The 20489-nt window shown below is 36.3% G+C and overlaps 1 protein-coding gene across 1 annotated transcript in view; it reads right to left on the reverse strand.

Annotated features, from left to right (window-relative positions):
- The window catches only part of SLC17A6 (solute carrier family 17 member 6), a 40758-nt gene that overhangs the window by 8394 nt on the left and 11875 nt on the right, over positions 1-20489 (reverse strand). Inside the window, exons 4-8 of the mRNA XM_077866198.1 lie at positions 10081-10195; positions 8900-8987; positions 8230-8316; positions 5094-5236; positions 796-945 (exon numbers count right to left, since the gene is read on the reverse strand). Of these exons, the coding sequence (XP_077722324.1) occupies positions 796-945; positions 5094-5236; positions 8230-8316; positions 8900-8987; positions 10081-10195 (583 nt within the window). The remainder of the gene's footprint in view (positions 1-795; positions 946-5093; positions 5237-8229; positions 8317-8899; positions 8988-10080; positions 10196-20489) is intronic.

Here is a 20489-nt window from a genome sequence, read left to right on the forward strand (position 1 = left end):
TTTGTTCCCTGCATTGACAGATCTGATTCTGCTTTTCATGTGTTTATTCATTTGGGTTTCTTTTCTTTTTTTTTTTTTTTACATTCCACCTATGAGTGAAATCACATGGTATTTGTCTTTCTCAAAGTCTGACTTATTTAATCTAATAGAATATTCTCTAGGTCCATTTATGTTGTTGCAAATGACACAATCTTATCCTTTTTATGGCTGAGTAATGTTCCAGCATGTGTACGTGTGTGTATGTGTGTGTCTGTGTGCCCTTGTGTATTACATCTTCCTTATCCATTTGTCTATCAGTCAGGACTACATCAAAATATAAAGCTTTCACACAGACAAGATAGCCAGACGGATTTTTGAAAGCATTGAAGAAGAGATTGGTAATTAGATAAACACAATTCCATTTCAATAAAATATTTTTTTGTTCACCGTTGCATTGTCTCTGACCTGACACTTAAAGGAAGCTATGTTTCTTTACAGGAAAAAGACTACAGTCCTGTCCACCCTAATTGAGATATAAACTCCATGAGGGCAGAAGCGAGGTTGATTTTGTCTGTATTTCCATCAAAAACATGCAGTTTCTAGCATTGCTAGAAATGCAATGCAATTCAGGCAGCTGAATGCAGTAGACACTCAAACACCTTACTTAGTCTCTGTTTCCCAGAAGTTATTTGTTAAGTGGCTAAACAAATAAATGAGTAGCAAAAAATTTAGAGCATAAAATATTGGCAAAGGAACTTAATATGCCATTGAACACAAAAATAATGCACTAGTTAAACAAGGATAATTTTTACATACCTTGCTGATTTCAAATCCAAAGACTTCCTCAAAATATGCTGGCTGGCTAATAAGCAGTAAGTAGAAAGTCCAGCTTCTGCAGAAGTTTGCAACAATTATTGCATAGACAGGCATAGATGTAAAAAATTTCCTCCATGGAGTCTTGAATTTCTGAAATCCCCAAAAAAAGAGCCATTCTGACCATTTTAAACATTTTCTAACTTAAATAGAAATAATAGGTTCTTTGCATTTTCAGGATGCACATGTTGAGGCATGAGTAGGAGGTAATGAATAGTTAATTGCAACAGTCTGGTTAACCTTAGTTGCATAAATTATTCTTGGAAGAAAAAAAAAAGATATTAGTATCTTTTTCTGATTAAATTGGTCCCAATTTAAGATATAAGATATAAGATCCTATGTTAATAGAATCAATTCCAAAAGCACAGATCCTAGTTTCTAAGAATTTTTTTTTGGGGGGGGCAGTGACAGATGATGCCTCAGCTAATGATCATTGCCGTATCAGTGACCTTGTTGGTATCCAAAATATTTTATCTAAAAATATTGAAAATTCAATATAGTCAGGAGGAGAAAAATAAGAAAAATTAAGAGTGCAATACTCTAGACCCTATCTAAAGTTAATAATACCACTGTCTATAAATTCTCTTGATAGACAATGGATAGCAATATAAATTCTGTGATGCTGAATTGCCAGGTTCTGTAAAACTTACATGGTATATGGCTGGGTTGAAGTATTTAGCTATTCAACACACCATGGGCACATCATAATTAGTTATTTACGATAGTCACCACCTTCTGAATCAACCACTTAAATGTGATTGGCTTATGGTATCCATTTAAGAAATATATCTAGTGTCCTTAGAGATCCTGCATACGCCTAAATATAAAGCAAGTATCTTTCTCCAAGACTAAGATTTTTAGACCTGAAAATGTCTCTTATACTCTCTCTCTTTTTTTTAAAGAAAAAAGATTTTATTTATTTATTTGAGAGAGCAAGAGCAAGAGAGAGCACTAGAGGTGCAAGCGGAGAGAGAGGTAGCTGGAGAGGGAGAAGCAGACTCCTCACCGAGCAGGGATCCCGACGCGGGGCTCAGTCCTTGGACCCCTGGATCATGACCTGGATCATGAGCCGAAGGCAGGTGCTTAACCAACTGAGCCACCCAGGGGCCTGTCTCTCACATTCTCATTTTCTTAAGGACTTTGTTTTGAATGGCAAAATACTGTTTGGTGAATACTGTTTGGTGAAGAAACAATAGCTTGGAATAATTGTTTAATGCTAGCTTGTGATCCCTAACCTAACTAAATTAGTAAAAGGGGAAGCAAACATTTTTCAGAGATTTGGTAATTATTCCTGGATGGAGAGCCTCATAATTACTAGTATTGATTGTGACTCTAATTAAGCCTTCCAAGAACACTTTAAAAGTAATGTAGCAGGGATCCCTGGATGGCTCAGCGGTTGAGTGTCTGCCTTTGGCCCAAGGCCTGGTCCTGGAGACCCAGGATCGAGTCCCACATCCGGTCTCCCTGCAGGAAGCCTGCTTCTCTCTCCGCCTGTGTCTCTGCCTCTCTCTTTGTGTCTCTCATGAATAAATAAATAAAATCTTTTAAAAAAAATAAAAAAAAATAAAAGTAATGTAGTAAGAAGTTATACCATTGGGATCAAAAATATGTATAAGACAAAAGGAAAAACAAAAAAGCATGTCCGAGTAACATGTAATAAGTACTGTGGTTAAAAATAATAATAATAAGTACTGTGGCTTTGAATGGCTTTGAATAAAAATATCCAGTGACAACATCACAGATGGATTCAAAAAGTGCATTTTTAAAATCCTAAATACTCTGGGAAAATAATGTCAGATAAATATGCTGATTTCATAGATAATAAAAATTGTTGAATACCGGGATGTCAGCATTGTAGTATTATGTTTGTATAAGAAATAGCTTCAGAATATTATTGAAAGTAAATATCTTTGTCCTGCTGGGAAAATATTTCCATTTTTCATGAGGGGATCATCTCTACTAAGAACTTTATTCTTCTGGTTGTAAAATACTTCCTCAAATGTAAGATGTTAATGTTTAATTTTATATCTTAAAAAATTGTTCGGGGTCCTGGGAGGGCTTATAGTCCATCTATTCACTGACCTGGTTGTTCGCTTCACAGGTGTGAACAAAAATTAGGCAAGTTGTTCACTTATGATTTGTGCATTTTTCTGTATATTAAATTTTTTTCAGAAAAAAAGATTTAAAAGGCATCACAGTCAGCTGCAATGTGTGATCCTTAACTGGATACAGACTCCAAAGAAATAGCTACAAAGGACATAATGAATATAGACTAGGTATTCAAATTAGGACTGGGCACTAGGAGTCTGAATATGATCTAGATATTGGATAATGTCAAGGAATTATTCTTAATTGTTTTAGATATAATAACAGTACTTAGTTTGTGAAAGAGTATTTTTATTTTTCTAGAGAGGCATATGAAGTATTTGTGGGTAGAGTGTTAGGGTATCTCCTCTACTTTGAAATCATTCAGCAATAAGAAAAGTGAAGTAAATAAGGCAAAGGGTTGACAACTGCTGCATCTATGCAGTGGACACATGGATGTTCCCGTTACTATGCTTTCTGCTTTGTTGTATATTAAATTTGTTCATAGTAAAAATTGAAAATAACATATAAGCATTATAACTAAAATATGATATCATTTTAATTTGGTTTCAAATTACAGGCAAGTATAAAACATCAGTAAGAAGTAAAATATTATGTTTAGAAAAGTGGTAAGGTAAGGAAATGGGGAGTTTGAGATTATCTATGCTCTTTAATAAGCCACCAGCTATTCTTCCCAAGGTCATTTCCAGAAACTGGTTTTCACTTAAACTAAGTTTCTGATTGTTTAAAAAATTCATGCTTGATTTAGACACACAACCTTTCAAGAACTCGTAAATAAAAGAAATATATTTAACTAATGAAAGTATAGTTTGATTGGATTCCTTTGGGTTAGAAATTGAGGCTAAATGCTGAACATAGATCAGCCTATATTTAGTTTCTGCTCACAGTAACCACGGCTGGTGGGAACCAGAGCACGCTGCCAACACCCGCCCCATCCCCACATAACCACTTATTTCCTCAGTAGCCACTGTTGGAAAGAAACTATCAGTCCATGAACAGAAGGAAACAAGAAGGGGGACGTTCTAATCCCAGGCCATAGTGTAAGAATTTTTTTTTTTAAGTAATGAAGTTTCACTTCTGAATGATATCTAATGTGAGATTTTTCTTATTCATTAATGGCCTCAACAACAGCAGGTGATAGACATTTTTACCTAGGATGAGATGTCAAAGACAGACCTTTTCTAACAAACGAAGTAGAGAATCAGAGCTGGAATGAGATATAATTAGAAAGAAGGGAGGAACCTTCAAAAGAAAGAGAAGCATAATATATAAGAGACACTGGTTCTTCAGCCGTGCATGGTACCTTCCAGCTCTCAGCACAAGGAAACTGAGTTACTATTAGGTGCTGAATTGCTGAACCTGCCTTAGTATATTAGTTTTGCTTCCCATTTTTAATGGTATCAAATGGCTATTTGTTAATTAATATGTATGATATGTTAATGTCACACAGACTAAAATATTTGCATTGACACAGTTTCTCTGTGTCAAATATTGCAGTTTCTCTTTCTATAGAGCCCGTGCAAGAAATCAAATTAGAATCAGAAAAGGGGTCCATGTTATATTTTTATGATACTTTATCTTCATAATAAGAATCCTGAAAATGATAAGATTTTATCAGTAACAAGATTATATTATATTAAGAATATTTTTATGTCAGCTATCTATTACTAACATTCTAATGATTTCATATTTCTTTAACCACATCTAGCATAAATACACATGTATAACACGTATATTTAGACAATTCAATACACAAAAAAGAGTCTTTTTCATGATTGTATTAGGTGATCTGGCATTTCCTATAGTCTGAAATTAACAACAAATATTCATTGAATTTGTTTAATTATGGACCATATTGAGCTGTTTATAAAAGCTTATTTAGTTTTATAGTCATAGCTATAGTCCGCAGCAAGTTTGAAGATTATTAGGAAAAGATAAAGAAAAAAAAAAGAAACTATAGATGGGGGAAGTAGCAATCATTCCTAAGTTAGAAAGTATGAATGGAGGAAAGAAAACAATCATGATTGACACCAAATTGGTTTTGTCGAATAAGGACTCAGATAGTAGTTTGATTGGTCAAAGAGAGGTGAGATGAGGAATAAGAACAGGAATATACACCATAATAAAGTTCTTACTTCCATTGCACCTAAAAGATTTGCACTCTCTCCAATGCTTTCTTCAATGTACCTACGTTCTTCATCTGTAATAGTAGGATGCTTTGCAGGACTCTCATAAGACACCAAAAGCCAAAACATGTACCAAATCATTCCAAAGCTCCCTGCAAGGAAGAGTTCAAAAGGAGAAAGTCAAAAATCTATAAGTGCCCCCATTTAACTGTCATTTGCTGGAATAAAAATTACAGGAATCTTATGACAAACACATTCTACAGAATGCAAATTGCAGTTTATGCTTCTCCATGGACTTCAGCCTGTTGTTGTGCTATGCTACTAAACTTCAAGCTTCAATAAATAAATAAATAAATAAATAAATAAATAAATAAATAAACTTCAAGCTTCCTGAAGGCTAGTCCTGGAGTTTTATCTCTTTGTCTCCAATAACGCGGACACACAGCCCTGGATAATTATTGAATGGTATGGTTTGAAACATGTTCATACGACCGACAAACATTTGCTGAGCATTTACTATTCCAGCCACTCTGCTAAGTGAGAGAAATATGGTGAACAAGACAAAACTCCTGTCTTCAAGGAATTTTACAAAGGGTGAGTCATTTTCTTATTTGCCTTCCTTGAATATATGAGAGTGGCCTATACTTCCACAAAAAGAAATACTCTCTTTCCTGTTAGCGCTTCCAGATTTAAAAGTAAACAGACTATTAAATAAAATCTAGATTATTTTAACCTGGGTGGTTATCATTCCTTAAAAAATGGGGAGGGGGCTTCAGTAATTCATGTAGTAAGATCTAACACTTTATGTGACTATATGTCATTATTATTTTCAGTATATAATATTATCTATTGATCGTTCTTTGGGCAAGTGAAAGCTATAAATTCTAACACAATAGACCATTTGCAAGTTCTTTTGCATTCCTTTTTTATTTAGCACTCTCGCTATTTAAACATGCCCTTATTGGATAATGTAAATCTAAAGTATTAATAAAAAAAAGAATTTCAAGTGATTTATTCTTGTTTCCCATTTTTGGCCTCTACTCTTCTTTATCCCTGGGGTAACAGTCTAAATGCTTTTGATCTCTATAATACTTTTTTCTTGCTTGTTCGATCTCTAAGAATTATTTCTTAATACCACAGATTTTGATGTGTCATCCTCCTTTTCACTACCAAACAGGAGAGCAAACATAAATAGGGGTTAGATAGTACGTGAAAATTTGGGATAGTGTAGTGGTTATGGAGTACAGCTCTCCCAGATTAAATTCCTGGCTGTGTCACTCATTAGCTACATGCTCCAATCGGTGACTGAATCTCTGAATCTTCACTATAAAATGAGACAATTTCTTTTTTATAAGATTGTGGCAAAGAAGAGTTTAAGGAGATAATGCATGAAGCAACTAGCATGGTGAATGGCGCAAAATAAGCACTCGATAAATGAAAGCTCTTGCAATTCAGTAGTAATTATCATTACCGCTAACTAAAAGCATCTGAAGTGCCAGACATTCGGCTAATTGCTATATATGCATTATCTTTTTTTTTAACATAAGACACCATACAGTCCTTCTCTTATTAATTTAAAAAATATTAGCGTTGAATGTGTAACTCAAAGATCTAATTTTTTGTTATATGCAGTAAGTAAGCAAGTACTATAGGGATGTGATTTTTTTCAGATTATCTAATGTTTAAACTTTGTATCATTCAATGGTAAATATTAAATGAGATACAACTTGACATAATGAGATCGATTTTCATGAGTGCTTTATGGAAGTTAATACTTTAAAAAAAAAGATCTATTTATTTATTTTGGGAGAGAAAGAGCATGTGCGTGCACATCACACACATGAGCAGGAGGAGGGGCAGAGGAAGAGGGAAAGCAGACTTGCCTCTGAGCAGGGAGCCTGACTCCGCTAAATCTCAGGATCATGACCTGAGATCATGATCTGAGCCAAAACCATGAGTAGATGCTTAACTGACTGAGCTACCCAGGCACCCATGAAAATTAATATTCTTACTTTAAAGTCACATTAATTTTCAATTAATTAATGGATTCAATTAGGGCACAAATCAGGGGATTTAATTGCCCAGCATCCCAACGTGTACTGTACACTCTATACCCATTTGCTTTAAACTTCTTTGAATTATGGACTCTTGAAAATCTAGTGAAAGACATGGATTAAAATCTAATAAAAAATATCTCCCCGGGAAAAAATGTACAAATGCATGTATGGCTTATAATTTTGGACATTCATTAATCTAAAACCCACCCATGGCTTTTGAACCAGAATAAAAGCTCCTGCTATAAAGTATATTTAATAATATTCTGCAAACATAAGAATTTGCTCTGATGAGAACATTTTGAAATGGGAATGGATCATGTCAAATTCAGAAGCAGCCAAATACTGTTCGGTCCTACCTCATGACTTCATTAATATTTCACATTCTCCTGCCCACATCCAAAGACGTTATTAATCAGTGACATCAGTTGGAATCCAGCTCTCTTATATTTCTCTTTTTCTCATGGCTAAAAAAAAGGTCTCCTAGAGAGAGATTTTAGGGGTACTCTCAAGTGGTAAGCTTTCTGGTTCTGGTTAAAAAGTGATCAGAAAGAGACTTCGGACTTAGGGTTTCTTGGCCTTTTTAATTTCTGCTGGAGGGTTTCATCTCATTGAATCCTGGAGTCATGAGGACTCAACTGTGCTGTTGCTGCAGGTGACTATTAGTATTTTGTCCCAAAAGTGAACTGTTGCACTTGCACTACTATTGCCTTCCAGCTTCCCATCTCTATCCAGTCTTGACAAAGTTGGGGAAATAACTGAGGAGGTAGTAGCAAAGAGGTGCTGCGTAGCTCTTTCCTCTTAATTGGCTTTGAAGCAAGAGCTAATTTATTTTTTTCTTCATAATTGAGGACAATATATGAAATATATCACAATGTTTCCACCAGCAATATAGTTCCTTTTTGAAATAAATAACAAAGTAGGGAGAATCATAGAAATAGAACATTTTTCTTGATCTTCTCAAAATATAAGGAAAGGATTCTTTAAGGAAAAAAATGTGAGTAAAATGCAGAAGTACATCCAGTGATCTATGTCACTGTTTTAGTTTATACCCATTTCTTTTAACTTTACTGTACAGATATACCACATACCATAGACATAGAATACTGAAGACCAACCAGTATACTGCACAAGAATGCCAGCTAAAGGCATTGCAATTACAGCTCCAGCATATGAGCCTAAAGTAAAAGGGAGAGTGGGAAGTAGGTAAGTGAAATAAACAGAAATTCTTGACTTCATTTCACGTTTCTTGGCAGGCTCTCACAAACACACACTTGCACACTCAGGTGCATGCACACTCATGCCTCTATATCTCCAAATACATATATATGTCTACATACATTACCAGTGATACAGGACTACACTAGTGGATATGACCTACTTACCCAAGACACAAAGAGATCTAAAAATAACAAGACTAAAAAAAAAAAAATAACAAGACTATAATAAAAAAATAAATTTCAAGGACTCTTATAAAAATTATTCACAAATATCTGAAAACTTAGAGTGGATGAATGCCTTGAAAAATACAAAACATGGAAGAAAGAAATAGAGGATTTATGGAGACCAATGAGAATTAAATAAATTGAAATGGTAGTCAAATGCCTTTCCACACACGCGTACACACACACACACACACACACACACACACAAGCACACACACCAAATAGTTTTACAGGTAAGCTTTATCAACTTTCAGTTCTTATCTAAAATATTCCTAAACGTTCATCCAGCATAACTATAACTGCATGCAGTACTCACCACAAAAGGAAGTGGTTGCCAATCTACTCCTCTCTAGAGGAGGAGCCCATTTACTCCAAATCCCATGACATGCTGGGTAGGTGACGCCCTGTGATGGGGAAGACGCACATCACCATTTAGGATACAGGGTCACGGAAAAATAAGTGCATTCCCTTCTACGATGCTGTCTACTTAGAATAGGTACAAGGTATTAGGGAAACCTGCTACTCATAGATCTTTGCTAATTCCCTGAAATTCCACTTGAAAGCCTTTCAGCCCAGATCAGGTTAGACATGGTTTCTTTTCAGTGACCTGTCCAAATTCTCCCCACCCTTCAAGTCTTCCTTCCACCTCAGTTTTCTTCTGATGAAGATAAAAGAAAAGGCCCTCTAGTACTTCATTCATCCAGAACTCTGAACAGTTTGAGAAATGTGGGAGGTCTTTTTGTGAGGCTTTAAACACAGTGATTCCTAAATATAAGGAATCGATACAAAGGAAGATAAAGCTTAGGTCCTTGAAGCTCACACTTCCTGAAAGTAGCATCCAGAACTTAAGACCTATAAAATAATTATCTATTTTATGTATTTCTATCCTATCACTTTTTAAATTTCTTTTTGGAGAAAAAAGAGAGTGTTCTCAGTGCCTTAATATCGGATTTATCTTCTCCCACTATACTTCCAGAGAAGGGCAAAAGTAGGCGAATCCGAAGTTTTTAAATGATATTTTTTCAAAGGCTATAGGGTGATGAAGCAAAAGTCATTCATTAGAGTTTTATTCCCAAAGAACATAGTCAATGAAATATTTTGATGAAAACTCAAATCATGATTCAAGTCCAACAGGGATTTGGTATAAAACTCCCAAAAGGTATTAATTCAGGGTTATCATCAGCAAAGGACGGACTCAGAAATTCTCATCACAGCACATTAATCAAACTGTGTGTCCTTTTTTTTTTTAAAGTCAAGCAGTCATTAAGTGTTTTTTTTAATACTATTCAATTCTAAAGAAGGGGAGGCAAGCAGTCACAATCGTACTTTAGCATTATTTAAACACAAAAGATCTAATTGCCTAGATTTTCCAATTTTTTAAGCAAACTATGTAGACACAACCTTATAAAATGTTTATTTGTAGATCAAGTCAAAGATAATCTGCTGGTTCTAATCAACATGCCAACCTTAAGATGACGCCATCCTGCAGTTTCATACCTCAACAAGGCCTTGTAATATCCTGACAAAGATGACACACCCATAATGCACTCTGGCTGCTGATGGGATTAGCATATTCAGAGTAGAGGTAAGAAGTATGGCAGCTCCAAAAACCCTGAAAAAGAAAAGGAGTTAAGGGATCTAATTTTCTCAGGTCAAGTTATTATGCAATTTTAAGATCGATTTTTTTTTTCTAAAAGAATAAAATATGTTTTGGACTTGCTTGGTTGGCCACTACAAATAGATACTTCAACTATCTTGAAATGTTACATTATTGAAACGTGAGAAATAAAAGAAAAATTTAACAAATCCTGTTATATGCACTTGTATTTATTTTCTTCTTAGATCTAATTACAAAATGCAAATGTTTAACGAATCATCATCCACCGCTTGGGTTTATAGCTCAGTCTGCAATGTAAGCTGCTTTGGGGCAAGAGTCTGTTGTTCAGGGAGGGACACTGTTGCATCCCTAATACAGCACGGAGCCTGACACATAGCAGAGATTCGCTGAAAAGTTGTCAGAAAAAGAATAAATACCTGAGTGGAGCTATGTCTCACATTATACGACTACTTGCATCTTCCCTAGAAGCTGCATATACATAAATATTTTATGAATGGAATTATACTTTAAATGCCCCAAGAAATCTCATGATCAGATCCCACAGCACAAGGATTTGTAGTGAAAATCACTATTATATATATATTTCTTTCTTTCTTTCTTTCTTTCTTTCTTTCTTTCTTTCTTTCTTTCTTGTGGATGTGGGTGGGGGTACTGTCTGAGGCACACCCCTGGCTGTGCACCGTACACAGGGTGATTCAGAAAATAATTACTGAAAATATGGTTCTTGCACCTTCCTCCACCTGCAAGCAAAAATTCCACTCTGTTTTTTTTTTTTTAATCTTCCATAATGTTCATACTAAGTAAGAAAAATAGTCCCTTAACTGGTTAAATTTAGAAATATCCTCTTGCAGAGGAATTTGGTGACACATTATCTCGAATGAGCTAAAGCTGTGTGTCCTGGGCAAGTTTTCTCCAGTTGAACACTGAGCCTCGAATTCAGGGAAGATGGTTGCCTCATAGAAGGTCTGATCCTTCCATGGGGCACATTTAAGTGTAAGAGTTAAATGACTGGAGTTTCCAAAAGGGTCCCTGGTCATTATTGATCAGCTACTGAAATTTGAGAAATGATTTTATGAAGGGCTGAAGTGGAACAGCTGTTTTTCACCGAATCATAGACCAGGTCAAATACTTTTGTTTACCTGATGTAACCTAATACCGCCTGTCCTCAGTGGTTTCTCTCCACTGAGATGGGTCACACAGGACATAAATATCCTGTCCTGTACTTCCCCTGTGCCGTTTGCAAAATAGGTATTGTTAGGTTTGAGTCAAAAAATAACGTATCTCCTAAAAGTCTATTGCAAAATAGAATCTTTCTATTTCTAAAAATGATTACTCCCATTACAATGCCACACCTCCAGTGACATTAAACCTCTGCTGAATATGAATTTATTTTTCCAGAAAAGACATGCAAAATCATATAATGTGTCTTTGTAAAATAAGAACCCAAAATTGTTATAAAAACTGACTTAAAATGTGTTTTTATTGATCATTACTTTCACATTGAAAGAATTTTCACCTCTCTTAAAAATGTAATCCAAATGTTCTTGTGTGCAAAGCCCAGGATACTTTGGAGGTTTCCTTTAAGGCTGAAAGGAAATAGGAGAAAGTGCATGGAGCATGTTTCCTGGACCTAGTGGTGAACAGTGCAAGTTCCCAAACGCTGCGAGATGAACATGTTTACGCTGTTCTGGGAGTAGGAGTGTTTTACCCATGTCACAGGGAGGATGAAGGCAGGTAGGACAGATGACACTGGGGTCTTGGTCATATTGAGAGGCTGCCTGGATACTGCCAAACTCGTGCTGACTGTATTTTCTGTAGATGGATCCCACGTTGCTTATGATCCTCAATAATAAAAGAGACTGACCGTGCTTCAGCCTTTAAGGATAATGAGAACCAGAGCTACATGATGCTACAGAATTTTTGAAAGTGTTTATAGGAGTTAGGCATCCACTTCATTTAGCCCTTTGGAAGAATCCCTTCAAACTGTTGTCCATGAACCAGCTGCAGGAGAATTCCCTGGAGTGCTTATTAAAAATGCAGATTTTTCACACCAGAGTTTCTAAATCAGACTATGCTGGGAGTGAAGCCTGAAAATCTGTGTTTTATTAAGAAATCCAGGTGATGGGATGCCTGGGTGGCTCAGTGGTCGAGCGTCTGCCTTCGGCTTGGGGTGTGATCCTGGGTCCTGGGATCGAGTCCCACATGGGGCTCCCTGCAGGGAGCCTGCTTCTCCCTCTGCCTGTGTCTCTACCTCTCTCTCTGTGTCTCTCATAAATAAATAAATAAATAAATAAATAAATAAACAAATAAATAAATAAACAAAATCTTTAAAAAAAGAAAAAAATCCAAATGGTATTTTTTTTTGTATGCTAAGGCTTGCAAAAAAGCCCACAAAATGTTCATATCCAAGTTTATCTAACATGTGTGTCTTCTTTTCCAATAATTTCTTGAAAGTATGATGCAGGAAGTTTATTTTCTATGAATTTAACTTTCAACCCTCACTCTCTCCATTTGAAGAGTTTTAAAATACTGCATTTCTAGATAGGCCATTGAGACATGAATTTTACCCATTTCTCAGCCTCTACTCTACTGATATTTCGGGATGGATAATTTTTGTTGTGAGACGCTCTCCTGTGCATTATGTGTCTAGTGGCACCTATCACCTTTCTGCAGTAGAAGCCAGTAGTGTTTGCCCCCAAGTTGTAACAACTAAAAATGTCTACAAAAATTGCAACATTTTCCTTGGGGAACAAAATCATCCACCAGCAGAACCGAATCAGTCATGAATTATTTGTTGAGCACTTACTAGAGTTAGACCTAAACCTAGTAAGTGCTTCTTCAACTTGCCAGACACCATGCAAACACTTCACATGCCATAAAATCCACTTCACAACCAAATGAGATGGATATTTTTCATACATCCATTTGATAGACGAAGAAACTAAGCCCAAGACAAGTGAAATCACTTGCACGCGTTGTTCATCAGTTCCAAGTAGAAGAGCCTTGGCTCAAATCTATTCTCTCTGACTCCAAAGCCAGTGGGTTTTACCACTAGGGTCTTCATCTGATTATGCACAAGTGCAGTTAGTAATGTGTTTCGGAATTCTAACTGTAAATCTAAATAATAATAATGTAATTTAAATAATAATCTTCACAAAGCTACCCGAACTCATCCTACTATTCCTAAAATAAAACACCAACAGGTCACTCTTAAAGTTTATTTTCCACCCTTGCCCTGAGTAGTGTTTCTAATTATACAATCTTGTGACATGTCTAAATGCTTCCTACTTTTACCTAAATTCTTTTACCTATCCCTTTTTCATTGTTAGTTGCTATTGGATCATAGAAATGCATTGACTTTTCTTCTATTTAAGAATAAATCCATCGTAGGGCACCTGGATGGATCAGTCCATTAAGCATCTGCCTTTGGCTTAGGTCATGATCTCCGGTTCCTGGGATTGAGCCCCACATCTAGCTCCCTGCTCAGTGGGGAGTCTGCTTCCCCCTCTGCCTCTACTCCTCCCTCTGCTCATGCTCCCCCTCTGTCTTTCTCTCAAATGAATAAATAAAATCCTTTTTTTTAAAAAAAGAATGAAATCCATGGGATTTTTCAGAACCTCATCTTTTTAAAATTTCATATCATTGTTATCCAAGTCAATATCCAAGTAATTAAAATTCTGATTATCAAAATTCTTGCTCAGTACAGGAAGCCTTCAAGCTTTCTCTTGCTGTGCTACACACAGCCAAAATTAAAGCAGCCACTTCATTCAACATTCATTTATGCATTCACACTCCAATTCTTTGTGAGACTATATTTAGAGTAGGGTACTGTGCTGAGGAGGAAAAGGGAGCTAAAGCTTACAAAGCTCTTACTATACTCACTCCACCTACCTTAATTCATTTAATCCTCACAACTACTCTCTGAGCCGCACATTCTTCTCATTTTACAAATAAGAAACCGGAGACAATGATTGTGCAAGACACAAGCAAGCATTAAGTGGAGACTGGAATCCAGGGCTCTCTGACATGAAAATCTGTGCTCTGTCATTGGTACGATGCTATTAGGCACTTAGTAGAAAAGATAGGATGGCCCTTGGTGTGGTAGGGGAAAGGAAGGGAAAGACAAGTAGCAAGAAATAACTTAAGCCAAAGGTCATAAGAGAAGTAAAAGTGAAAAGCAAGGGAGGAAAAGACCCAATCCAGCTGGAGTGACCAAGTAGTGAGCCCTTCACAGGAAATATTTTCACACCGGGCCTTGGAAGATGAATGTTAAAAGGAAGAAGTAAGAACTTCCAAAAAGAGGAAATGGATCAGCAAAGGTTCAAACAGTGCAAGAGATTTCATTCTATGTCAGAAACTAGGTCAGTATTTAAAATGGCTGGACATGGTGGCCCCTGTACCCTGAGTAGGAGAAGTAAGACCACCAAGAGTGAGATTATGAACAAGGAAGGTGTGAGGAAGACTTGAGGAAATACAGATTGTACGAGGGGAAGAGCAGAGTCTGGAAGTCCATGGCACCCAGGAGATGATGCAATTTAGAGTGACTGTAGAAGATAATGATTAAGCCTTCTGAGGGAAGTAAGCAGAAAGCTTACTAGAATTAAGGGGAGAGGGATCTGTGAGGCCAGTGCGAAAGAAAGTGATCAAGAGCCATGTAAATTTAGGCAAGATGATGGGTTACAGAGGAGCAAGGCGCCAAAGTCACCAACGGTGGTAGAGGGGGAGAAAGTAACATAATTATGGTACAGAAATTTTTATAGGACCCAAGCTCTGTTCCTTAATAACTATGTGACTTGAAAATTAGTGAACTTCTCTAGGCTTCTGATTCCTTGCCTATAAGACGGCAGAGTCACATAATGGTCAAGAGCATGGTTTCTAAGACGAGACTGCCTGGCTTCAAAGTTCATTTCTGTCATCTATTACTCGAATGATCTCGAGTAGTTTGTTTAACTAACTACACTTCATTCCTTGCCAACAAAATGAGGATTTTTTTATAAATTTATTTTTTATTGGGGTTCAATTTGCCAACATATAGCATAACACCCAGTGCTCATCCCGTCAAGTGCCCACCTCAGTGCCCGTCACCCATTCACCCCCACCCCCCGCCCACCTCCCCTTCCACCACCCCTAGTTCGTTCAAAATGAGGATATTAACAGAACCTACATGTTATTACAAGTAAAGCACCCAGAAGAACACCTGACATACACTTAAGGGGCGTTAGGATCTGTACAATGTTGATAAATTCATGTATTACATGTCATAGGGTTGCTGTGAGGCTAAAAATAATACACTTGAAAGGTGACCTACATGTAAAAATAAATCCATAAATGTGAGCCAGTCAGGTAGAAATAATACTAAATCACCAATGGTTACTGGAAGTGTTAGTGTGTGTCAGTCACTGTTCTAGATTCTCATTTTAAAGTAACAATAGGATCAGTTTGCTGTAGGATTGCAGCTACTGCTGTAATTATTTCATAGAACAAGTACAAGTGAGTTTAAATAGCTTGCTACAGTCACATAAATATAAGTGGAGAAGTATGGTTTGCATTTACTCAGGCTGGTTGTAGATCCTAGACACATTCCCGCTAAGCTCTCCTCTACTGTCACAGCAGCAGAACTAGTACTCACACGGTGCCAGCAGCAGCAGGTAAAATGGCAACAATTTGGGAAGACAAAAACAACTTGGATAATGGATGATAGCAGTGAGGAGTGAAAGAGGATTCTACTCCTGCCCTATGTTTCAAAGTAGTCAACCTGAGAAGCTTATTTAGGGAAGGTTTGGTCTCCTTATGAGCCAAGTCTAGGTTTCAAAAGAGAAATGGAAGAAATAGAACTAAGTATGGAGTAGGAGTCCCAGAATACAAAATAGTTCAGCATGGTGATTTTTCAGATTTCATCCTTCATGATCACCGCCTTCAAGGGTTTGTCCAAACACTGCTGGGTGCCAAAGCTTCTGGTTCAGTAGGTTTGGGTCAGGACCTGAGAATCTGCAGTTCTAACTAGGTCCCAGGTGACGCTGATGTTACTTTTCCTGACTTGAGAATCATGGGCTTAGCAGTATTATGCTAGATTTTCCCCCCAAGACAGCATAAAAAGAGCAGATCTGGGGCAGGGCTGGGGACAAACCTAAAATGGACAGAGGTAGACACCACTGCAAAAGGGAGTTTACCCTTATTTATAGAGGGGAGGGGCAAGAATGGAACGGAAACACCTGCTAACAGGGGCGATTTCCTTTACAAAACAAATTGCCATTTGATGGTTGAAACAAGACCCAAAGTGAAGTTCTCTGGCCTCTTTTGGACTGCCCTCACTGACCGAATCAACTGAGCAGCTGCTGTATTTCTCCTGGGGACATAGAAACAGCACAACATAATATTAAGAATAAAAGCTGTGGTTACGGTGTGTGAATTCAAATTCCAACTCTGATTTCCTTCTAGGTATAGTGTTGGGCAAGCTGTTATTAAGTTCACTAAGCCTCACTTTTTCCATTTGTAAAATAGAAGTAGTAAGTTTTCATACTTCAAAGGACTATCAGGAAGATTAAACGAATTAGTTATGAAAGGGGACAGTGTCTGGTTCAGAGTAAATGGTTTATAAATATCAGCTATCACTATACAGGAATTTCCCAACATTCCTTAGAGTTTTCAGAGAATTCTTCTTCTTTGCCCTTTTTTTTTTTTTTTTTCCCAGAGTGCTTTTGTCCTGGTTAAATAGTATTGTTTCTGCAACAATGGATTCAGAGTTGTTTCATGTCATCTTGAAATCCTATCAGCTTAAAGTGCATGAAGACATAGAGAAAAAATTCTATCGCCCAGTCCGAAGGCCTACAGAGTGGATTGCACTGCATCGGGCTCCTGATCTGTGCCTCAATAGACAATCTAAAATATCTGGCGGGAAACAAAATTTTTTTTTTTTTTTTTACATGGACAGGCATCATCCAAATGAATTATATGTGTCTTGGTAATAGCTTTGCCTCCACCCTTATCCCTAATACCTACCCCCCGCCACACACACACATGTACACCTCTTTTTTCAGCTAATCACGTCTCTCAGAGACTCCTCAAGCACTGTAGATTGCTTTTATAAGATTTAATTCAAGACATCACATATTCCCCTAACCCTGCATTGTTTGTGCCCCTTGGGGAACACAGTCTGGGTCTTTATTTCATGTTTTCAAACCCCATGTTGCTATCAGAATGCTTTATACATGACATGCTCTTAGGAAATGGCTACCCAGTTACTTTTGTTCGAAGACTTTAAAACAGAAGGCGATAATAACTTCCCTTTCTGAGGTATATGTGGGTGATAACAGATCTTTCTTCTTTGAACCTTTGTTATCCCAATATCTATTTCAATCAACTGATCATTTCTTTGTTCTTGAGCTTTTAGTAGAGATGAACTGCTGTTCTGGGTATCCTAAAAATCCTAGGAAGCTGAGTTACTCTCATAGAATAACTGTAGGATGGAGGCTATGGACTAGAATTTAGAGTATTCTTGCGGATATTTATCAAATCCTCACTTGAGAGAGTTGCTGAGTTCAAGTACGTGGCCCAGTCTGGCCTCATCCTTGTCTTCCCAACAACACTGTAGAATCTTCTGAAACCGACTGCCATTTACATTCTCTGTTTATCACAGCATCCTCATCAGCCTTTGAAACCACTGTCGCTAAAGCTCTGCTTTCAAAATTAAATTAGGCGGTAATGCTTCAGAGATGACATATTGTCCTCTTAAAGAATCCCACCATTTATCAATATTTAATGTCATCATCTATATTGTATTATGCTTGACAGTCGTTCGTTTCGTTTGGCCTGATGTCAACCAAAACAAACAAATAAACAAACATAAGCATTGAATATATTTTTGATATCGCAACAGAAGGAAATAGATTATATACCAAGAAATATTTAATATTCATGTGAATTTCATTATCTCTAGCACTGGTTTCAACACTGACACACAATTGCATTTCACAGCGCTGCTGCCCTGAAAGCAATCTCTACCATAATAGGTTTCCAAGTTTATTCTGATTAGAAGGCTTGTCTAAAAACCAGAATCGTGAAAAAATGTTTTAAATTATTCCACAGCCATGTTCTTCCCTATGAGCCTAGCCTAGCACTAAATAATACAGTGAATTTTTTTAAGAAACTGTAAAACAAATGTTTTAAAGAACACACGCTAAAGTTTTTTTTTTTAATAGGAGAAATGTGTTTTTTTTTTAAAAAGGGAGAAATGTGTTTAATAAAAAAGCACATCCTTTGAAATCAGATATACTGGGGTTGATACTCCAGCTTTTCCTATTATCAGCTAGTGATCTTTGGGGAAATAACTGCTATTTTGCCTTCAGTTCTCTCATCAATAAAACGAGTGTTAAGAATGTCTGCCTTACAGAGTATTTATGAAGAAGATGACGTATGTAAAAAGTTTAGTGATAAAGTATATTTAGTCTTGTAAATGAATCTGTCTAATTTCATCTGTCTCCTGAAATGAGGAACTAAGGCAATTACAAAAACAATTTACAACTCATATCCTCTCTCTTCCCACCCCAATACAAATGTACTCTTTAGGGAGAGGTAGAAATGTTATCCCTGAATGATCTACTTCACATTGATTGAAAAGCTTTCTGATGCTCACTCACCCCTCTCCACTGTGCCTGGTTAGAGTAGCTCTTCTATGTTTCCATTCAGTTGAGCTGGCTTTGTTTTTCCCCATTTTGATCTAAAAGCTAGATTTCTAAATTCTTTTTAACTACAGAGAAGGAGAAGGCTGTCTTTTACTCCATCATATAAATTAAGTAATCATGTCACTGCTTGACTTCAGTAGAACTAAGAAAAGCATCAATGCTGCTTTTTAGGTTCGTTTTTACAATCTTAATTGTCTTTTGAAATTTCGCTGTGGATTTCCTCAGGTACATTTTCAATGTTTCTCAATAGGCCGAATGCTAAATTTAATGGCAGACAAATAATAATGTAGTTTATTTGAGAGTGTTTTCATGAATGCTGATTTTGAATAGAAATTTAAGACTCTATTCAATATATATAAGTAACCAATTGCACATTTGTAAAATTAAGCTGACTTCTGGTTTATATTCTGGGTTTTGTGTTGTTGTTTGTTTTATAATTCATGTCAGTTAAGAAGCTTACTTATGGTCTGATCCACCACTTATTTCAAGTAAAGGTGAATAATGTATAGGTAAATTGAGAAATATTATACTCTACATTTAAAAAAAATTTTTCTAGAAACAAATCTCCCCAAGTAAATATTTGCCTATTTTTAATATATATATATATATATTATATATATATATATATACTTTCTAAATTTCTATATATATATATACTTTCTAAATTATAAATCTGAGTTCTCTAAAATATAAGGCAGTGTTTATATCAGCATGTATAACATCAGGCAATATATTCATATCAGCACCACATATAAAAATAAACCATCAATGAAAATTCTAGCTGAATTACACAAAATTTTTTCAGCAATAAAATAAACTAAACCATTTCTTTCACTGAATAATCAAGCCATGTAGTTATTAATTAAATAAATTTTGCCAAACTTGAAGTCCCCCAGAGTAAGTTGCATCTCTACTAGCAATGATATTTCTTTTCGCCTAATGTCCTTCTCCTTATAATTGGCAGCTAGAGTTCCACCTGAAAAACCCACATGTATAAATATAAGTCAGAGATGAGTGTCAGTAATTGCACCAAGGGAAAAAAAAGGCAAAGAAAAAAAAACATGCAAACTAAATGTGAAAAATCTTAACATTTCAAATGCCTTAGGAAGAGGATGAGAAACTGATGGGTGTTCTCCATTTCTCAGGGAACATCATAATCTCTGTGAAATAGAATAAGGGTCATTTGCTTATTAAGATTGCTTTTCAAAATGATAAACCACTTGAAAGCTACTTAAAATTGTTGTTTTCCTCATGATTTCTCCTGCAGCAAATGAAATACTAAAATGAATTCAATTTGCTTATTTTCAAGTTAAAACCTAATTTCAACTTGTTTTTCCTCTACTTGTTACTCTCTCTCTCTCTCTCTCTCCCTCTCTCTGTTCTTGTCTTCCAGTGTGAAATTACTATATTCTCTTACGTAGAGTGACTTCAAGAACAGGGGTGTGTGTATGTGTGTGTAGGTGTGGTAGGAGGCTCTATATTACTAAGCAGATTCTCAAAAGGGAGAAGCATATAGTGTCCCTGCTACAGAAATGTTTGGAAAAGCAGATGTAATTGCTGAAAACCTGCATCACACCCTGACTGATGATTAACATTTGGTGTGTCCA

The sequence above is a fragment of the Canis aureus genome, chromosome 23 (assembly GCF_053574225.1).
Source record: "Canis aureus isolate CA01 chromosome 23, VMU_Caureus_v.1.0, whole genome shotgun sequence".
NCBI classification, from domain to species: Eukaryota; Metazoa; Chordata; class Mammalia; order Carnivora; family Canidae; genus Canis; species Canis aureus.